Source organism: Sprattus sprattus (assembly GCF_963457725.1).
Source record: "Sprattus sprattus genome assembly, chromosome: 7".
NCBI classification, from domain to species: Eukaryota; Metazoa; Chordata; class Actinopteri; order Clupeiformes; family Clupeidae; genus Sprattus; species Sprattus sprattus.
Genome location: NC_137926.1, coordinates 10,579,180 through 10,600,760, shown reverse-complemented (window position 1 = coordinate 10,600,760; position 21,581 = coordinate 10,579,180). Strand labels below are relative to the sequence as shown.

Below are 21,581 nucleotides of genomic sequence, written 5' to 3'. Positions count from 1 at the left end.
GATTATACATTATGCCAAACATCAACACTCATTTACTAAAACTTTTCAAAGATATAGGCCTACTGTACATATACCAAGGTTGAACGTTTTTGTTTATGTAACATGCTTAGTGCTTATTGGATATCACTTTCTGGATTGATTGCTGAGGATCACACATGCATTCCTAAATTAAACAGAGACATCCCGGCATGGAAGTAGACACTGGGGATCCTTTCACGACCAATTTCCCAGTTAAATAATGGTTGATAGATAGTCACTGATAGATAGATAGTCACTTAAATTCAGATACACTGCACAAAAGCTCTATTTCCCTGCCCTGCATATCGCAGCCTTTTGTTGCTATAATCAGAAACCTGTCTGTTCGCAGGGTCAGATATTTGAGCCTGGATTACCATAATTGTTGCAGCCTAGATTCTTCAAAATGAGATTATGAGAATAGCTCTTTTCTCCAGACGAATTCTTTTGCCCCTGTTTCAGAGAGACATCTGTCCTCAGGTCGTCAGCCTGTCTGTGATTCTGGGAGTGCTGTATGCTTGAATAGTCATTCTGGACTTGTTCAAATTGGACACAACTCCACCTAAATGCAGCATTTACCCAATGCACTGGTCCAACATCACCTATGCAAAACCAATGGGAGGAGAGTGACTTGGCTAGCATGCAAGCAGAACTCTATTTGATTTAAAGCCACTGACACCAAAATGCGGCCTTAACAATGCAAATGTACCAACTCATAAAAAAAAAAAAATGTGTCGCTTGCATCAAATCACACATAATTTGAGAGAATTTCAAAAGCTTTCTTTCTTGAGCTTTTGTTCTCATTCTGAATGTGGACTCTGGAGGTGAGAGTGATACTTCAAATAGAAAAGGTTCCAACGAGATCCTGGCAAGGTCTTTGCTTGCTCTGGCTCAGACACAATGGTAGTGGTTTCAAACGCATTTATCAAACTGATGATTAACAGAGACCTGTGATGGCTGAATTATTTGGGAGGTAGTGAATATTTCTTCAAAGCCCTTTCTTACAGCACACTCATATTATATTTTAACTGCAAAAAATCATAATGAACTGGGGCACACTTCCAATATGTTAAAAGCATGATTACCTGAAATGGGATTTCTGCTTAAAATAACTTAATTTAACTGGGTATGTCAGTAGGTAGCAAAAAAAATAAAAAAAATCCATACAAATTATTTCAAATGTATACAGCTAATTTTTATGCAAGTAAAAATGAGGTTGTGCAGATTATTGTGCTACAATATTACACCACTAGATGGCAAAATTGGTTTGTAAACAACACAGAGCAGCCTCTGTCTCATCACATCCGAGTTTACATCGGGGTTTTTTTTCTGTTATAAACACTGTTTGAAATGCAATTGAAATGTATGCACACTGTACAATATATTGGTCTGTTAAATATATCTCAATATATACAATTATAATTATAAAATAAATGAGCAAAGCACAGGTAAGTAAAATCAAGAAAGGAAATACAGTATCAAGTAATGATATGTACATTTTCAGTTTTATTTTCACCTTTCATTTCACAGACCTATGGAGATACAATTCCAGCATTCTCTTTCACATTCTCCTTCTTTTCTGAGAGAATTCCATTCTGGTTCAAGTTAACACAGTTTAAAGTAAGTGTATTGCGCTCATGTTCATCCAACAATACTAAAGATAAATATTATTTAACATATGAAAATCAAACAGGATGAAGATACATACACAATACATAAATCTTTTCATTGTCATTTGACTTTGTTGACTTCGTCCTCCATTCGCTACCATACGGCCTCGATGAGGCGGATCAGAAAATGCTAGAACGCCACAAAATACTGACGACACAGAAGGCAAACACACAGGCACTGACCACTCTTCACTCCAACTTTTTTTTTAGTTTCTCTCGATTTTGAGTCTTTCTGTAACTATTTCCGTTAGCCACTTGCTTAAGCCAGTCACTAGGTGATTCCAGAACAGATGTCTGGCCATGCAGCTGTGTGTGAAAAAATTAACAGGAAACACGAACACGCACTAGTAAAACAGGATTGGGGAGGGGGAAGTTTCATGCAACATCTCAAGGTGTGGCTCTGGCAGTAAAAAATTAAAACAAAAACACAAAACAAGACCCACATTGGGATCTGTTACGTCTCTTTTTCCCCCCACACAGTGACAATGCGGCATAGCTAGCTTCTACTCCTGAAGCGACCGAAACGGATCCACGTCCATGTCACGTCTGCCGGTCTCTCCGTCAGTCTGTCAGCCTTATCTTCCATGGATGGTCCGGCCTGGCCTGGACAGAGTGAGAGGGCCCCAGTGTTAGCTTGGCTCTGACTTGAGATGAGCAGGATTTAATTGGAGTCCAGTGGTGAGGAGGAGAGATGGTGTAGATGGGTTGGAGGTTCACCGGTTGTGGTAGTTTTTTTTGCGGTAGTGGTAACAGATTCTAGGGAGGCCTCCCTCCTCGACTCTCAATCTTTGATGAGCCTGTAGATGTGATGCTGGGCCCCGTGCTCACTGGTAGACACCTCGAACACGTAAGCCACGCATAACAGCGTCTCCAGTGTATCCCTGTTTGTCACCACCTTGAGAGAAGGATCGTGAAAGAGAGAGAGGGAGAGAGAAAGAGAGACAGAGAGAAAGAGGGAGAGAGAAAGAGAGACAGAGAGAAAGAGGGAGAGAGAGAGAGAGAGAGAGAGAGAGAGAGAGAGAAAGAGAGATGACATGTTATCACATCTTCAATAATATTAGGGACTCCGCGGGAAAATGTGACCACGCTGACTTCATAAAAAACTGCAGTATAAATATTGTTAATTTAATATGTCTTTGAAGTAATCATTACACCAATTCAATAGCCTAAATCAATCCCGGGATCATCTATTACTTAAGAAAAGTCTAACTCTGTCCAATCTTAAATCCTTTGTACAGAGAGAACCTTTACAATACCAACAACACTGTAAACAGGAAGTAATAAAGAAACCATCTATGATGGCTCTAAAATATATTAGATGCTGTAGATATGTTTGAGATATGTGTGTATAGGATTTTCTTTTATTTCTGAATGGGATCAACTAAGCGTTGCACTGAAATGTAATGCAAATGACATAACCAACGCACTCTAAAATGTGCCACTAATAAACTTTTTATATCGTCCCATATTACAGCTCTCATGATGGGCATGAATGCCTCATTGATTTTTTTTAAGAAATATCAATAATACAAGCATATCTTTCAACAGACATACACTTTCTGTGTGTGTGTGTGTGTGTATGTGCGTGTGTGTGTGTGCGTGTGCGTGTGCGTGTGCGTGTGTGTGTGCGTGTGTGTGTGTGTGTATGTGTGTGTGTGTGTGTGTGTGTGTGTGTGTGTGTGTGTGTGTGTGTGTGTGTGTGTGTATGTATATGTTTGTGTGTGTTTGTGTGTGTGTGTGTGTGTGTTTGTGTGCGTGTGTGTGTGTATGTTTATGTATGTTTGTGTGTGTTTGTGTGTGTGTGTGGTGGCTAATAGGAAGTAAATCACCCTATTGAGAGCACATGTCTGCCAGTGAGTGGGCCCTTACGGCCTGCTGGCTCATTGTCTACAGAGGGGGCTCAATACCAGCTTTGTCTCACTGCCCCAGCCAACACGCAGGAGTGACGGGAGAAAACACCAGCGCTACAGTGCTCACAGGCTTGTTACTCCGGAGACAGTATTATGTACATTCACCGCCATGTCCCATTTAAGTCATCAGAGTCGTCTGCCTCACAGTGGTAGGACTTTGTGTGTGTGTGGGGGGGTTAACACTGCCTTGTAGGGTGGGCTAGTCCCCCAGCAATGGCACTACAACTATCGCAGTGTTTTTGTGACAGTGAAAAGCAAGCGCTGTGTAACACACCCACAATGCGTAATGCTGTCCTCTTCATGTGGACAAGTGTGATCTCAACAGCATGAAACTTCCATGAAAATGAGGTCACACACATTTCATATCCATGAAGACTAAGTCACTGCGCATAAGACCACCAAGACCCATGTCTAATCTAAATTCAGCACTGGATGATGCAGCCTTAGAATTGGCTGGAAACATATATCCCTGCTGTGAATTCTAAAGTAAATATTTTCCCTTTGGTCAATATGGTTAACATGATGATCACCACACATTTAAATTCATATTCCATGATTTAATCTGAGTTTACTGTATGATGTATGATGGTGATACAGGTCAAAGAAAGCAGATGTGTATGCAATGGGTATGTGATCATCTACCTGGAGTGTCTTTGGGCTCTGTTCATACTACGTGTCATGGCCAGGTTTCAGTATGTATGAGAATATTCGTGTGTGTGTGTGTGTGTGTGTGTGTGTGTGTGTGTGTGTGTGTGTGTGTGTGTGTGTGTGTGTGTGTGTGTGTGTGTGTGTGTGTGTGTGTGTGTGTGTGTGTGTGTGTGTGCGTGTGTATGTGTATGTGGGGAGTAAGCTGGTCACCTGCAGGATGGTGAAGTTCTCCAGTACACTGTTCATCATGTACTTTTCTGGGAGGTGTTTGAGCTTGTGGATAAAGTTGATCATGTACTCGCACAGTGGTGAGCGATGAATTCTAAACACATAGCGGCCATTCTCAAAGCGTGCATACTCCGTCTGGAAAGAAAGAGAGAAAGAAATACAGGGGGAAGGGAGAGGGGGGGGTGGCGAGTGAGAGAGAGAGACACAGAGAGAGCGAGAGCAAAACATTTAACAAATCATCAAAACTGCATCAATGTCAACATGCATCTTGAATACGTCCTGCAGCGTGCTACATACTGCAATTCAGTTGCAATTTCGTTCTATGAACACAACTCATAGCAAGACGTTAAGAGAATGCCTCGAGCACATCTCATTTATCCCCATTTCTCTCTTGCCTTCCTCTTTCTCACCTCGACTTTCTCCACCACCTGCTTGCCAAAGGAGCAGACCTTGGTGGAGGAGGTAATGATCATGTTGTCAGAGCTCTCGTACTGGCTGGACACGCCATAGAAGTAGTTGCTGTCGTCCTGGAGATTGATGCTTAGGTCCGCCTGCGAAGAGCAACGAGACATAAGGGAGTAGTAACGTTAGAGCTGCCTTACGGAAATGTCAGCGCTACCGATCTGCAGATCCACCTTTTAACATGCTATCTCATGAACATCTTTTTATCCTCGTGGGAACCAAGAAAAATGTATCCAATTTCTCTTTTTTTGTGAATTCCTCACTAGTTAGGGTCAAAGAAATGTCAACTACAGAGGCACAAGTGTATTGATTGGTTCTCAGGAGTTAACAGAAACGGTCTCAGTTCGTAGTCTTTGTCTTCAATCAAATAGCACTGTAATGTGTCAAACCCTCTGGCAGCTCTACTGGATGGTCATTACAATGCTGAGACCACCATGCATCATGGGTCCAGTACAGCATGTCTTCACTGACAAGTGGTTTCTCTTAGACATGGATTGTCATTTTTTTTTTCATGCGTGGATCGGCTTTTATAGGTGTTATTTGTCCCAAGACAGGTGAAATTTCAGATTAACTTTTAATGCTTTCTATGAAGACGCACAATTCCATGGGCAACCCATGACAACAAAATGAAGCAGGAACAACAGTTGCTGAATAGGAGGTATGTTCACTTAATGTGTAACTATTGGTACCTTCATGAGCAGCTGGGAAGCGGGAAAGTTCAGACCTCGGAGTGGGAGACTACACCGGAAAGCCTATGAAACTCGGAACATCCCACTAGGAAAGTGGAAGGTTTTTGAGAGCTCCAAGAAGTAGGTTTGACGTCAGTCGACATGGCAACGTTTGAGGTGAAAGATACAAAATGGAGCTACTTGCTCTGCGCACAAATAAGTGACTTCAGTGTTTATTTAGGTTGTCCTCATTAGCACAGATTGATTGTGTTAAACGAAAGTAAGCAGTTTTACTTCTGTGTAACTAATGTTACGTTAACCTTCTGGCTAGCTGCCATGGCTACTTAAAGTTACCTTTCTGTTAATTCCATTGCCTGTTATTATGTGAACGCACTCAATGTCCCGAAATGTGAACTCTCCCAATTCCAAGCTGCCTGAACGTACCATATGTTGACAGATTTCACAGAGGCTTGTTTGTGTATCTCTGTGTATTAGACAGGACATTGCACAACAGAGGAGTGAGACAGGACACAGCTTACTCCAGACTCAATTTGTATTACACAGGTCAGAGCAACCTCTTGTCTTGACTTCCTGCGCAACATTTAGGAACAAGAGCTTGTCTTTTCTCTCAGCGGTGACTCAGCATGAGGGAGAGTGTGTCACAAAAACGCCATTCACAGATAATGGCCCGACCCATGAGCAGCTCGTGGCTTTAGCGCCAGCACACGGCACACGCCTGGTCTGCGTTAGGGCTTTCTGTTAGGGCTGCCCAGCTCAACACAGGCCACGGCCGACGGTCTGCAAAGCCTGGAAACTAGCACTAGCCCGAGCCGTGTTGACTTAGCTTAGCCTGCCAATCCAACCCTGGCATTCCCAAGATGCTCGGCACCAGGCCGATGGCTTTAACAGCAGAGCCCTGGGGCGTCCTCGGATAGGGAGGAGGTGGTACCACATCTTTGTCTGCCCACCTCTCTCTCTCCATCTCTGGGGGGACAGACAGCTGTGCCACTCTCCCCTCCACTGCTGCTGCCACTGTAATTGAGGCGCCTTAGCCATTTCCGCCATTCCCTTTTTTCATGGCCCGGTAAATTAGCACCACTAGCCAATGGTGCCTCCTCTGTTCTCTTCTACAGCCGTCAACTACCCCTGCCCCCCCCCCCCCCCTCCCCCGTGGCCCTGCTCCCCTGTCCTCCCTTCCTCCCAGCCCTGCCTCCCGCCACACTTACTTTTTTTTTTCTCCCATAATTCCCCTCATTTGTCTTCATTTCACCCAGTGGGCCTGCGCTCTCCCCATCCTCGGCTCCCCGACTCACCGCGCCTTAACGGCCTGCGAGGGAATTCATCCAATTACAATCAACATCCCGCCACGCCGCCAAATTGCATTACGCCACACCCGGCTGCTGTGTAACAATTTAGCACAGGCGGCTCAAATCAGATTCTGCCGGCACTTCAAAGGCGCAAGACGATCCGTTAAGACAGGCCTGCGGGCGGTGTGCGGACAGGCAGCCTCGGCCTGGCGCACTAAAACTCAATATGGAGCGCCATAGCTTTGGAGCGGGGCCGATAGCACTTGTCAGTGTTGCCATGTCAACATAAGCCTGAGGGGAAAGGTGGGAGGGGGGAGGACAGGGGGGGTGCATGGTCATGACCTACCACCCTTCCTCAGCCTGTTTTTTGGGGGTGATTGATCATGAATCACCGTAATCTCCGCAAATTCATACGACTTCTGTAAATGCTTTTCGATGCGCACACATGCAAAAAGCTATGAACACAGAAGAGGCACACATTCAGACGCTTCCTCCTCTTGATGTCCCAAAAACACCCGAGGTGCTGTACAGTATCATAAACATGCTGTAAGCATGATCAATCCTAACACCTTTTATTAAGGCTGAACCTAGCGGGCCGATTCATAAGCACTACGCCTTAAAGCCATATTGTTTTTGCACCATTCTCATTTTCTTAGCAGTCAAGGGGGAGCGCACTGTCTCTACTGAAGTCTTAGTCATTTGTCTACACTCTCTCCTCTTTATTACTCTCTTATCCCCTACCTTTCTCTTATGACATTCCTGTGTTTGAACTCATCAGAAGCTGTCAGTGCTGGGGGCCTAAAAAAATGAATCAAATAACTGTTGCTTACTTAAGTACCTCATGGGTAAGAAGTGCTGCACTGGGGACCATGTTTGGAGAGAACACAATACACATTAAAAAGTGAGAAAGAAAATCCCTTAACACTGTGCTTGCTGCTGTGAAAACAAATACATTCATATTCATATTTTTGTATCTCAGTTTTTGAACACTGAACTGAAATTGAAGACTGCTCTTTCTGCGGTCCGCAGGTAGAGGAGAAGGTCAGCAGAGAGGCTAACTGCAGAGTAAACGCCCCCCCCCCCTCTTTCTCCCTCCCCTCTTTCTCTCTCTCTCTCTCTCTCTCTCTCTCTCTCTCTCTCTCTCATTCTCTCTCTCACACTGTCTCACTCTCTCAGAGGGGACTCTATAAATAAGCGGTTGTGTGTGTTGTGCAGAAGGGGTGGGTTCAGCCTAATAGCACCAGGGTGACAGGTGCCCAAGCTCAGATGTCCGCTCTGAAAGAGCAGCTTTACCACGCTCCAACTCAAGACCCTCCACACACACACACACACACACACACACACACACACACTCACTCACACACACACACACACACACACACACACACACACACACACACACACACACACACACACACACACACACACACACACACACACACTGACAAATAAAAACTCACACACACTGACTCTAGACTCTAGATCACTCTCTAAAGGAAACCTAACTTCTATAGTTTTGGAAAAGTGTGAGTAATCGTACCAAATCTTACCAATTCCATTTTATAAATCCTAATGGCAGTATAATACTTGTAGTCATCACATTAGACCCAACTAAACTAATATTTGCAATGGATTCACATTGGATACTTTACGTAAACAAAAAAACATTATGAACAAATGTACATACAGTACATTTCAGCTTCTGTCTGGGGCTCAGGGTCTAGTCTAAAAGCAGCAATACGGAGTTCTAATCCAAAACTAGAAAGCTAACTACCTAAAAGGCAGGCAAAAACCTTGCAAACACTACCAACAGCCCAGCTGATACTAATAGAAGTTTGCCAACAGACTTACTGGTGACTTTTGGCAGTATAGCTGCCAATGTCATGCATGTGAACGCTTTCTTCCATTTTTGCAGGGTGATCCAGCCCAGTATACAGAACTATGTTAGGAAGGGAGGTGCTCTCTGATGAGTCGGGTCTTTAAGAGCTTCTTAAAGGTTGAGAGGGATCTGATATGACCAGAAGCACAACTACAGGACTCCGTTAAATCACATGGATGAGGTGTGGGAGGCTCACCCAGAACTTGACAAGGAAGAAGGCATTCACAGGTCCCTTCTCAAACAACTCCTTCAGGCCGCCCTTCTTCTCTGGGAACTTGTCATAAATCTGCCGGACGTCCACAGCCTCCAGGTAGGGGTCGCTGAAGGAGGGGTTGGACTGACCGATGTGCACAAATAGATGCTTGTTGAACTGAAAAAGGGACATAAAAATCAACCAAACTTGTTACATATTACACCCTCATGTTATGCTTTGGGATGCAATCTTTATCAATCATCATCATCATCGCCTACTACCCCTTCTGGGGCTTAGGCCGCCAACAAGAGTTCTCCAAGCATCTCGGTCCTGAGCCAACATCTCAAGCTGTCCCCAAGTGTAGCCCATTTTCTTTATCAATGCACCTTGCTAATGACTTTTTATGACATTTCCAAAAAATGTTGTGATTTAGGGGTTAAGATGCTTGGGTAAAGTGGCAGGGAGGGATTCTTCGATGCTACTCTGAGGGTGGGCTGGGGGGGGGGGGGGGGGGGGGGGGGGTTAACTCACGGTCTCACACACACACACACACACACACACACACACTCACGGTCTCTGAGTCCTGCGGCTGCTCCAGGAAGGCAGAGAACTCCAGCATGCGGAGTTTGGAGCTGGCGATGCTGCGGCCTTGCCAGGGCGGAGCGCTGGGGGACATGCTCAGCCCCGCCGTGCTCTCGTAACCTGGACACATACAACAAACCCTCAGTCACATAAAAAAAAAACTCTTTACATTTAGTCATTTAGAAGACGCTTGTTGCATTTATACATGTGTTTCATGAGCGCCGACATACACTTGTAAAATAATCAGGCATGAGATTCATGGTGTTGTCAGTGTTTTCAGTACTCGTCCCCAGTTACACTTGCAAAGCAGCACAAGCACATTTAGGAACTGCTCGTTAGATAGGTGTACCTGTTATGGTAGGAGGGCCGGACGCCTGCATGACGTAGCTCTGTTGGGCAAAAGGCTTGATGCTGTACGGGACAAGAGAAGAAGAGTGATTCTCAGCGGCCTACAGAGGCCATGTATCAAACAACACCAGGCATTGAACAATCCAAAGCCGGAGGTGCTCGTAGCACATGCCAGGCCGAGGCTGATTTTACAACGTTTGATTAGATCACATTTAATGCACGTCTCAGGAAACTGTGATTAATTGCTCCACGGGGCTGCTAATAGCCTCGTCTAAATTTAGGCTGATGAGGGAACCTTATCGAGAGGTACAAAAGCTGTGAATTTCTCCCTGGCAAGATTTGACTTTGGCTGCAAAGTCTGTTTGTTTGGCGGTGGCTCAGTGGCCAGACGATCCGCCCCCACGCGTAAAGCCAGGCCAGACGTGCTCAGTCAGGGAGACCAGACAAGGTGTCCAGACAAAAACAGACGACGCTGACCCACTCGGACACACAGACACGGGACATTGATATGCACGCCGCGCATGCACACACACACACACACACACACACACACATACACACACACACACACACGGACAGACACACACGGACAGACAGATACATACACAGAGAGAGGAAGTGAGAGAGAAATGGAAAGAGAAACAGAGCCAGACAGACAGATATATACATACACTCAGTGAGCGAGACAGACAGACACACACACGCACACACAAACAGACAAAGAGAAATGTAAGAAAATTGACTTACTCTTCATGACCACCAGGCTGTCCCGGTAGAGCACCATGCCAAAACTGCAACAAAAAAAAAACACAAAAAAAGAAACAATTTTACACTTTCCCCCATTAATGCACATACAAGTGGACAAGGTTCCCCCAGCTTAACGAGCCAGCGCTAGGGCAGACAGGTGTCACTCACCCCGCCAGCCGAGGGGTACGTGGGCCGGGGGAGACCCTGCAGCACCATCTTGTTCTGAAAGGCAGTGGGGGAGATGATCTGAGCAGATGACATGTTGGCCATGCTCTGGAGGGCCTTGTCTTTGGCTGCCTGGTCCTGTGTGGACATGGATGGGAACCACAGGGTTAAAGCAGCACTCCCTATTATATTTAGAACTAACAGTGACCTCAATCTCAGTGTTCCAGTATCACTACACTGTCTGAGATAAATCCTGCTGTAAGAAGCAAGAACTTACAGAGATCTTATGTGGAGATTTTGTGTCAATCATTTCGTAATAAGAAAACACCAGGGAGTCTAAGTCTGGGCTGTTGGGTACATTGCTCAACCTAAAAGACCCACCCCCTCTAGATAGGGCGGCTAGGGCCTTCGCAGATGCTACCAAACATCAGGGGAATGTGACGAGAAAGAGAGAGCCTCAATGCTACCACCAACGTCTCTTCCACAAACTAATCTGGACTGCTACAGAAGCAGAGAGGCAGTTACACAAATATGGTCGTAGCCAGCATGTTGCTCCCTGCACAGGGGCCCAGGAAGGGGGCAGGTGAAGGTTTATAGCCCTGGCAGAGTGTGGGGGGCGCTGACAAGCTGCATGTGTCTCCCCGGGGGGTCACACTGGGAACTAGTGGAGGACTTCAACCTGGGGGAACGTGAGACCAGGCCAGTTAGCATCCAAACCCAACTCAGAGACAGAGGAGCACCTCGTAAAACACCATGGTGTTTCTTCTTGCCTAACTAACCATTCATGTGCTTCTGGTTGACAGTGCCCCAGTGGAGCTGGGTTAAGGGGAGCGGGGGACTGTCCGAGGGGTGCCTCACCTCAGACTGGGGCCTTCAGAGGTGGAGAGCAGCCAGCACATTCTTCTTCCAAGAAATGGGGCCAGTGGCAGAAATATGGCAAGTGCATCTGGCCACGTTCTCAATTACAAGGAATACATATTTAAAACCGGCCTGTCAGAGGCTGCTACCCTGTGACCAGCCGCTGAGCCCTGGGCAGCTGAGCGGAGCAGGGCAGAGCAGCGGGTGGCGGCGCGCCAACGTGACTGTCAGCGAGCTGCTCGACCTCTGTGCAAAGAAAGTCAAAGCAGAGCGTTGAAAACACTAACTGAGGCTAGTGGGACACGCAACGCAAGCCACAAGTAAAAGCCACGGACATTAACACCTTTGCTGATATGCTCCTCATATGCATTGAGTGGAGCACGAATGACCCTGTGTTTCCTAACAAATGTCAGACATTACGCACGTCTCAAGTGACCGTCATAATATGACATTTTACTGTAAGGTGCAGGGCAAGAATTGGTTCTTACTCTTACGCTGAAGCATAACGCATATTCTTCTCACATCGCTTCAATTCCATTAGATTAACAGTTGAAATACAGCCACCAATGTTTTGGGTAGAAATTTGCCGAACTTTCCAGGGCTTGACAAAGCTCACTGCGATTTGGCTGTAACTCATTTAGCTGTGTTAATGTGTTCTCTCTGCTCTGAATTATTATCATCAGCGGGGGGCGGGGGGTGGGGGTGGGGGTGGGGTGGGTGTTACTGGAAGGACTGATTGTGTTCCCATCTTCTCGAAGGCTACAGGACATCAGTCTGAGCCTTGCCACCTAGCAGCCGTGTGGCTTCGGCTCCCTGGGCCCAGTGAAAGGTCAGTGAAAGGTCAGTGTGGTGAACAGCGTGGTGAACACACCTTCAGTTTCACCTGGATCTCCCGGGCCTTCCGTCGCGCCAGGACCTGGATGTGACTGGAGACCTGAGGGATGAACACCAGGTTTAGGCACTGTAAGATAGTATCAATACAACCTGAGGGATGAACAGCACTAAAGTATTAAAGTGTTCAATGTAAATGTTAAATCTCAATCTTGTACATGTTAAATGTAAATGTTCAATATAAATATTGTAAATGTTAAATGTAACTGTTCAATATAAATCTTGTAAATGTTAAATGTATTGTTCGATCTAAATGTAGGGCTTGAAGACTGAACATTAAAGCAAATATGGTAATTGGCCACACCCCCACTATCTAATTAACTAGGCATCTTATTTAGTGTAATGCTATTTAATCTGCAGTGTGGCCAACCACACTCTGCAAACTGTCTTAGCAGTATTGATGTACTTTACTTTAGCAGTCTTAGACATGGTGATATAGGGTTATATGAAAAACTTGTTGTGTAGATTACTTCTTTAATTTAATCTTTCACTTTAATATTTTACTAATTCCATCTTTTCTACACTTAAATGGTCATTCCCACTTCCATACTTATCCATCAGGGGATGTAAAAAACTGATGAAACCAAAGGTCACAAACAGTTTCCCATGGGGAGGAGAAGACATTGCGCATTTTAGCAGGAATGCACAGGCCAACTAAAAACATAATGTGTGTGTCTTGTTTTACAGATATATATATACAGTATATATTTTTAATCATGCATGTATGAATTTAAATATTACACCATTATGCAATATAAGAGATATTTTCTCAGGTTTGTCCTTGCTATATTAGGCCTACATAGTGTGATAATGTTTGCATACAGTGAAATTAATTAAAATGATCATGAAAAATGTGCCCTTTTCTGATATGTCACTTGGTTGTGATGCCTTCGTAAATGATGCACAGCCCTCTTCTGTACACGATGAATGTGCTGAATTGTCGGATGACAATTTGAATGACTTTTAGTGACTTTTAATTTAGAAAAAATAGACGTTACACAGTGGGGGTGTGGCCAATTACCGTATTGGCTGTAATATTCCGTTTTCAAGTCCTACATTTAGATTGAAAATGTAATATTTACATTTACATTTAACACTAATATTCATACTAAGATATATTTTTATAATTTTGCTTTAAAGATTACCCTTAGTTGAGGTTAATGCATGAATTTACATGAATTTCTCTTTAACTGTTTGAAAAAGTAAAAGGTGAAAATTGAAGTGCATTTTAGTTCTTGCTAGATATTTCAAACAGCACCACATAAAGGTGCAGTCCACGATTCTAATCCCATACACTTTTAGTCAAATTCAGCAAATTGCTCCTTCCAGTCCTCTAGTTGTCCATTCAGCAATCATATCATGAAAACTCTCGTATTCGACCACAGTTCTGGCTCTGGAACGGAAAAACAAACATGGTGGCTCGGACAGAGCCTAAAACAGTCACAGCCAATCAACACAGTGCTTCGGAGTACGGAAGGGTGGGGTGTAATGATTGGCTGTTGAGCTCAAACATCAACAACCTTTCACCAGGATTGAGCAGTACACCTTTAATGCATTACTTTACTCTCAACCTCTGCTCAAATACCAACAACCTTTCGCAGAAACTGAATTGCAGACTGCATCTTTAAAATGTGTTCATAATGCTCTATCTTTAGCAACACTTCCAAACAGTAGCAGTAGCATAAGATCCCTTGCTTGTTCTCTCTTTCTTTCTTTCTTTCTTTCTTTCTTTCTTTCTTTCTTTCTCACTCTCTCTCTCTCTCTCTTCCAGCATTCTCTCGCAAACATTTTCCTCACCACCCTTACACTCCTGTCATCTCGTCGGCAGATAAGGGGCTCAGACCCCCAGCTTGTGATACGGGGCCAGACGGAGAGCCTGTGGATCAAATGCCAAGGTCCCTACTGGATTCCAAATCCCTGCTCTTGAGGCCGCTGCACTGTGATGTGCCCTCCTCTCTGCCCATAATTCGCCACGGGCCCAGGGCCTCTAACGAGCGGGGCAATGTGAGGTGGTGAAGAGCCACACCGAAACTCGATCCCCCCCAGCATCTGTGCCCAGGGCCGCGGGCGGTAAATCACCCCGCCACTCCGGCGGTTTCAGCAGAGGGGGTGGGGGGCAGGGGAGGAAGGAGAGGGGTCGATGTTGGTGGTGGTGACGGACGAGAGAAGTTACCCTCAGCTCTCAGCTTCGCCCGCTTGCTATCAGATGCTTCTCTGTGTATGTTGGGAATGGCGAGTGATGTGGAGGTGGTTGGCGAGTGTTTATGTGGGTTTGGGGGGGTCTGCGGCGGTCTCACCTGCTTCCGTGTCCGCGTCTTCCCCGTCCGCAGCTTGATGTATCGCGCTATCAGCTCATTTCGTCCTGCCGGAATGAGAGGGGGTAAGGGGAAAGCATTAAACGAAAGCAAAGCACCCCCCCCCCCTTCCCCACACATACGAACGCACACACACACACATACACACACACACACACACACACACACACACACACACACTGAGGTCATAGTCTTCAGACGGCATCACATTTAAACAGAGGCTAATATATCACCTAGCTCATCTGAAAACTTGTGTGTCACTGGATCGGTGGATCCAGTTGAGCTCGTTGCGATACAGCATGACGACAGAAACACATGCCTGACCAAGGGGGCTGATAGCCGGGGAGGTCGGGCTTGTTTGGGGCAGTGGGGAAATGTTTACAGAGACGACCTCATCATGGCACTCAGAGAAAGGTTAATTGGGTAGGCGACATAAGAGGTGTGTTTCAGATGCGGCTGTGATGTGTCCAGAGTGAAATTGAATGAAGGTAAATAACTGTCTGAACTTGGAAATGTTTTGCATGAATTTTTGCAAGCTGGTTTGTGTGTGTGTGTGTGTGTGTGTGAGTGTGTGTGTGTGTGTGTGTGTGTGTGTGTGTGTGTGTGTGTGTGTGTGTGTGTGTGTGTGTGTGTGTGTGTGTGTGTGTGTGTGTGTGTGTGTGTGTGTGTGTGTGTGTGTGTGTGTGTGTGTGTGTGGTTGTATGCGTGTGTGTGTGTGTGTGTGTGTGTTTGTGTGTGTGTGTATGTGTGTGTGGTTGTATGTGTGTGTGTGTGTGTGCGTGTGGCTGTGTGTGTGTGTGTGTGTGTGAGTGAGTATCCTTGCGTGTGTTTGCGAGTACATGTGTGTTTTGGATGCATACTGTACGTGTGCGTGTGTTAGCACCATGAGGCTGATCTGAGGGAGCAGTGGCACAGTGCTGACAGACAGGTCACAGTGGCAGAGCAGGTGAAAGGGGACTTGGCTATCCAATCCAGGGGGGCACCAAGGACTCAGAGAACCCCACGGCCCGGCGTGGACAGCGGGGAAGAGCGAGGTGGGCGCCCTGGCGAAACACAGGAGCGGCCAGCAGCTGGCGTGTGTGTCAATGTTTATAGAATACGCCTTTACGACGGCAGTAAATCTCAGGCTTGTTCCTCCGGGCAGCACTCAGGTTACCAAGGGCCAGGGGGCTCAAGGGGTCATCCATGTGGCTTCTCTTTCTGTCTGTTTCATTCATTCATTAATCCATTCATTCATTAGTTCATTCATTAGTTTGTCTGTTCATAAAGTTTTTTTTCTTTTTCTTTCCTCCTTTCCTCCTTCCTCTGTTTCTTAATCTCTTCATGAAACCCACATTGGTCATACCTGCCACACCAAACCCAGTCACCGAAAGAAAGCACAAAAAACAAGGCATGGAAGCTATATACCACAGCAAAGTCAAACTGGTGGCGTGTCCCTGGTATTTCCTGACATAGTGATGCCCCTCACTTAGCCTGAAGAGCAGTCTGGCCCCATCCCCTTCATGGCCCATCGGTTGGCTGGGGTGAGGGGTGGGGGGGGGGGGGGGTTGTAGGGAAGAAACCTGAGTCTGGGCTGGCTTGCCAGGCAATAAAAGTGGTCAGATTTGGTGTGGAATGCCAAACATCGTTTCTCAAGAGCGTGCTGCAAGGGTATTGGGTTCTGCGAGACGATGTTTGTTCAGACCTAACTTTCCACGAATCAATCTTCAGCAGCAACAACATCAACAAAGGTGAAAGGGGCACTTGGGGTAGAGACCCCCCCCCCCCTCCCCCCCACTGGACTGGCTAGCTGCCGACACATAGCCTCAGCAGATTTGACACGAATCATAAGGTACGCCATGAGGACAATAAAGACACAAAATCGAGGCACTCAAAGTCATGCACTATCTCACGCTAAGCTTGGTGGCTTTCCTGTGTGGCATCTTTGCATGGGTTCTCTTGTTCCCATTCCAGGACAGTTCAATTATTCCTCTCTCATTCAGTCCCAGTCTTCCCTCCCTCGTTGAAAACTAGTCAAGCGTTCAGTATTTATCTCAACTGGACTGTTTATCAAACATGCATGTGCATAAATGCAACTTTAATCCCTTAGGGATTAATAGAAGAGTCTACAGCGTCTCCCAATTCTGGCGATTTTGGCGCACAAACGTCAAGGTACTTAATAGCTTCCTTTACTCACTTGGGGCGTGGTGCTGTATACAACTCTGGTGGATAAGCACACTGACTGTTTAAATGGAGGTGCATTCATACAAATACATTTCAGATTTGGTAGGTGTGTGGGAGGCTGTCTCTCAAAAGGAATAAAAATGTACAAACTTGCAGGCACTCGCTGATGTGTGACAACATGTGTGGGGCTAGGATAATACACCTACGCTCATCTTTAACTTGAATGCTGTTTGAGAAATAAAAAGTCAAATTGTTTACTATAGTTACAGTCATACTGACCTGGGCACCTCAACAGAAGGCCCACACTTTTTGACTGACCTCATAACTGTGGCGGCGGGATAAATGACCACAATGTCAGACAAGATGGCAGCTTCCCAGGACAGGCTGGGGCAAAACAAAGTTAACGTTTACTTGCTAACAGTAAACAGACTCATTAACGAACTGTTAAAGGGTCCCCTCTTTATGTGTTTATAACCAGTCTTTTACAGCTCACAGTGGCTTAAAAATACACCCCCCACGCAAATGCACCGCTAGTGATGGGACGAAGGGGAAAAAGAAGTGGGAGTGGGAGTATGTGACAGGGAGAGATAGTGTGAGAGAGATGCAGTGGTGAAGAGTCACACCGTGATGAGGTCATGGTGTCCACTGGGACTGATCCAACAGATCGGGGTCATGGTTGCACTCTCCGCTCTAGAATTCTGGGAGCACAGTTCAGCTTTGGCCACCTGAGACCCCCTAAACGCCCACTGCCTCGACTCTCATCGTCACACCCCCAACCCCCTCTCTATCTGTCTTTCTAGCTCTCTCTCTCTCTCTCTCTCTCTCTCTCGCTCTTTCTAGGGGGTTAGAAGGAGGCCTTAGTGAGCAGTGGTCATGTCACGCGATAGTGTAGCTGTTACCCAGGCCAGCCTGCTCATAACTGACACTCTTCTCTCTCATCTGACTATGATCTCACTTGCACTAACTCTCCTTCTCTGTTTCTCTCTGTCTATCACTATTTAGCGTGTCTTTCAATCACTATTTCTGCATCATATTCATCACTTTCCTGATGCTCAATCCACCAGCTCTCCCCTCTCCCTCTCTCTCTTCCACTCCCTCTCCCTCTCTCCCCCTCCTCCTAACCTCCTCTGCACATTCCACAGATTCCATAGCTCTGACTCGACTCCTGCATCTGCTTGGTGGGGATGGGGGGGGGGGGGGGGGGGCGGGTGGATGTTGCTCTTCCTCACAGCCCTGGAACAAACAATGACATGGCAGCACACAAGCAAACAAACAAACAAACACAAACACACTCATTCTCCTTCCCGAGCAACCGGTCCGGCCATCACGGGGTCACGCAGCGCTAGCAATGTCATGCTAGCAATGTGTCGCTTCAGCACTTCCCTCTCTATAAGACTCCTGTGGTAAGGGGACCAGTAAAACCCTCACTGAATGAATGAGTGTTAAAACCACTTGTGCTTCAGACCACTGACAACCATTTCGGCTTTTGTCAGTCACACATGGAAATCAAGAATTAGGGCTGCATCTCCAGTGGAACATGAAGAACATGTCTCCTGCTATCTTTTTCGCTTCTCTCCTCAATCAGACCACTTGTCCACAGTATGTCTCTGCAATCCTTCCGAGAGCAGTTAGCTGCACACTTTTCTGCTCCCTGAACATGGCATCCCGTCGAGACAGGATCTTAACATGGGCCCATGTAATACAAAAAGCCTGTGTGCAAGTGTGTAGAAGAGGGGGGGGGGGGGGGGGTGTTGAGTTGGGGGAAAAGGGGAAAGACGGAGGTGTGTGTGTATGGGGAGGGTCAGGGCACATCTGTCGGCCATACGGTTCTCTCTCTTTCTTCCTTTTCTGTAGCACATGCAAGCCGTGCTAGCAGTGGGAACGCAGAGAGCACAAAGGGCACATTTAGGCAACAGGAATCTGATGGCTGTGCGCGATTTCCCCTGCCACAGCGAGCTGGGTTTCATCACAAACCACATCTCTCTCAGTCTCCCTCTCTGTCTCGCTCTTAGATGGAGAACACAGTCATATGCACAACGAACCACCTCTGCCCCCCCCCCCCCCTCCCCCCCGAAACCCCTTTAGTCAAGTCTGCTCAAGGGAACAATAGGTTGCTACATTTTTGAACAATCAAATGCAGTAACAAAATATTGTATCCTGACCTCCCTTCAGACTTATACTCTGTCTTTCTGTCCTCCCTCCAATATGGGTGTGTCTGCTGGCTGTAGCTAGCTGATGATATAAAAAGAATCTGCAGAGATCAGACGCACGTGCACACACACACACACACACACACACACACACACACACACACACACACACACACACAAATCTCTCACTGAAGGAGGGGGCGAATCAGAGGTGAAATGTTGTTCCCTCAAAGTCACAACATGGATCACATGCGAAAGTGACGGCGAATGTTAGATGGGTGTGGGTGGGGTTGTTGGGTGGGGATGGCGGTGGATCACAGGTGGCATCTGTCCACTCATGTGACCTCCTTGCACCCTTTCAGGTCTCCGATGTCCTCTAGAGTCACACACACACTGAGCCCTGCCCTTTGGCACCCAGGCTGGGGAGCAGCAGCCAGCTCCTATGAGCCACTGCAGTCGAGTGGCGGCTGCTGCTGCAAAACAAACAGCTTTATTAAAAAGCACCCCCTCGGCGAAGGGCCACGAGCGAACCTCACACTCGAGTGGCAAAGTTAGGACCTCGGTGAGGGCTAACCAACTTTTTCCAGCCACTCTTCTCTTTTCCATCCCATAACTAATGATCCCTCTGCCAACACACTGTAACCCCGACCCTCTGGTGTTAACACACCACTTTAGCCCAGATGAGGCCAGATGGGCTAAACACAAGCCACTGTGCTCACACATCTAAGGATCTTGTAAGGTGAAGAGCAGGTATCAAGTGACACCCAGCATATCTGTTATGGTAAGAGCACCAGGAAATATTTACATGACTAGCAAGATTAGCTTGGCTATTTGTCACATTAACAAACCTGGCACGTTCAACTGTAGAGAAAAAAGATGCTAGTCCGAAAAGTGTGTAGTTAACAAATGATTAGTGGCTTGTGTCACATTGTCCCTAAATCCTGATGCGTCTGCAGCATTTTACACCTTGATATTGTCTGTAGAAATATTGCACTATCTGTAACTCCCTCACTGGATTGTATGTAGGTTAGTGTAGGTAAATAGGTTAGCATAGTCTATTATATGTGTATTATATGCTATATGTATAGGCTGTTATATGTATATTTGTTAGTATTATATGTAGGTTGTTATATGTTTAGCATACTGTATTGTATATTTATCTGGTATATTTAGTAAGGTTATTTAGGTTATTATATGTTTATAACGTGTAAATTATGTTCAGAGTACTTGTACAGAGTGTACGTCATGTTTTGTTCTGTTATACTATGTTCTGCTCTTCTCTCAGTAGGTTCTTTAGGCAGTGTCTTAAGAATTTCAGCGCCCTGTCTGACCCTGTGTCATTTTGTGCATCTGACAAATAAAAGACTTGTTACATGTAACTTGTAGTGAGCCTGTTGCCTTCACCAGCTGTGGTGATTTTTCACAATGAGGGCCAGAGTGCTGCATCACTACACAAGTCACTGGAAGGCAGGAAATGTTTACCTTGGCAAAGCCTGTAGATACTCAGACTGCCACATGAACAAAGCACATTTTAATGTGTGACGCTCTCTTAATAACTAAGCCAATAATTTAAATGGGGGATGAACTCAGAGGCCTGGGCTAAGCAAAGTATTGTGGGGAAAAAAATGCTGTGAATGCTTGGAAGGAAAACCAGGAAGACAGCTTTCTACTGAACAATATCATTGCAAGGGAACCCCCAAAGAGGATGGCCTTACATTGTTAGAGTGTAGCAAAAGCTAGACAAATCTCACTAATATTTGTCAATCAATGAACCACAATTCTGTCATACCTCAACAAATTCAGACTCAGATTCATCCCAGCAACCAGAAAAACACTCTCATTAGATGCTCCCATGTTCCTTCACACTCTCCCTCTGTTTCCTGCAGCAGATACCATACTGGGAACATAAGGAGGTGGATAATGGGGCGAAAAACCTCTCTGTGGGGATTGATCTGTTAGCGTGCGAGAACTGGCCCTACTCTGCTTCAGGGTACAGAGCTGCAGGTGTGTGTGTGTGTGTGGGGGGGGGGTCAGGCAGTGGCGTGATGACCCTGACCCCCAGTGTTAACACGGTTTCAGGGGATGGGGGGAGAGATAGCTGGCGGCTTGCCACCCCCCTCCCCGCTCTGTTCACATGTCGTAAATCTGCCGTTCGTGCCCGGAGAGAGGGTGGTGGGGAGAGAGGGTTGGGGGTGGTGGGGGGAGAGGGTGGTGGGGAGAGAGGGTTGGGGGTGGTGGGGGGAGAGAGGGTTGGGGGTGGTGGGGGATGCTGGAGGTCTGGAGGGTGGGGTGGGAGCAGCTGGAGGTGAGCTGAAAGGCAGACGGACTTGTTGACTGACGGACAGACAGATGGACAGAGGGAGAAGGGAAAAAGGGAGGGAG

At 46.3% G+C, this 21,581-nt stretch overlaps 1 protein-coding gene across 3 annotated transcripts in view; it reads right to left on the bottom strand.

Annotated features, from left to right (window-relative positions):
• Positions 1-1,547: 1,547 nt before the first annotated feature.
• tead4 (TEA domain transcription factor 4) overlaps positions 1,548-21,581 on the bottom strand; it is a 30,972-nt gene continuing 10,938 nt past the window's right edge. For 2 of the 3 annotated variants that reach the window (XM_080841552.1, XM_080841554.1), the window contains exons 3-12: positions 14,869-14,933; positions 12,552-12,614; positions 10,826-10,960; positions 10,658-10,701; positions 9,912-9,973; positions 9,552-9,682; positions 8,984-9,157; positions 4,882-5,022; positions 4,454-4,606; positions 1,548-2,580 (exon numbers count right to left, since the gene is read on the bottom strand). In XM_080841552.1, coding sequence (XP_080697678.1) covers positions 2,467-2,580; positions 4,454-4,606; positions 4,882-5,022; positions 8,984-9,157; positions 9,552-9,682; positions 9,912-9,973; positions 10,658-10,701; positions 10,826-10,960; positions 12,552-12,614; positions 14,869-14,933 — 1,082 coding nt within the window. In that variant the 3' untranslated portion in view covers positions 1,548-2,466. The remainder of the gene's footprint in view (positions 2,581-4,453; positions 4,607-4,881; positions 5,023-8,983; positions 9,158-9,551; positions 9,683-9,911; positions 9,974-10,657; positions 10,702-10,825; positions 10,961-12,551; positions 12,615-14,868; positions 14,934-21,581) is intronic. The other variant, XM_080841553.1, reaches the window with a different exon arrangement.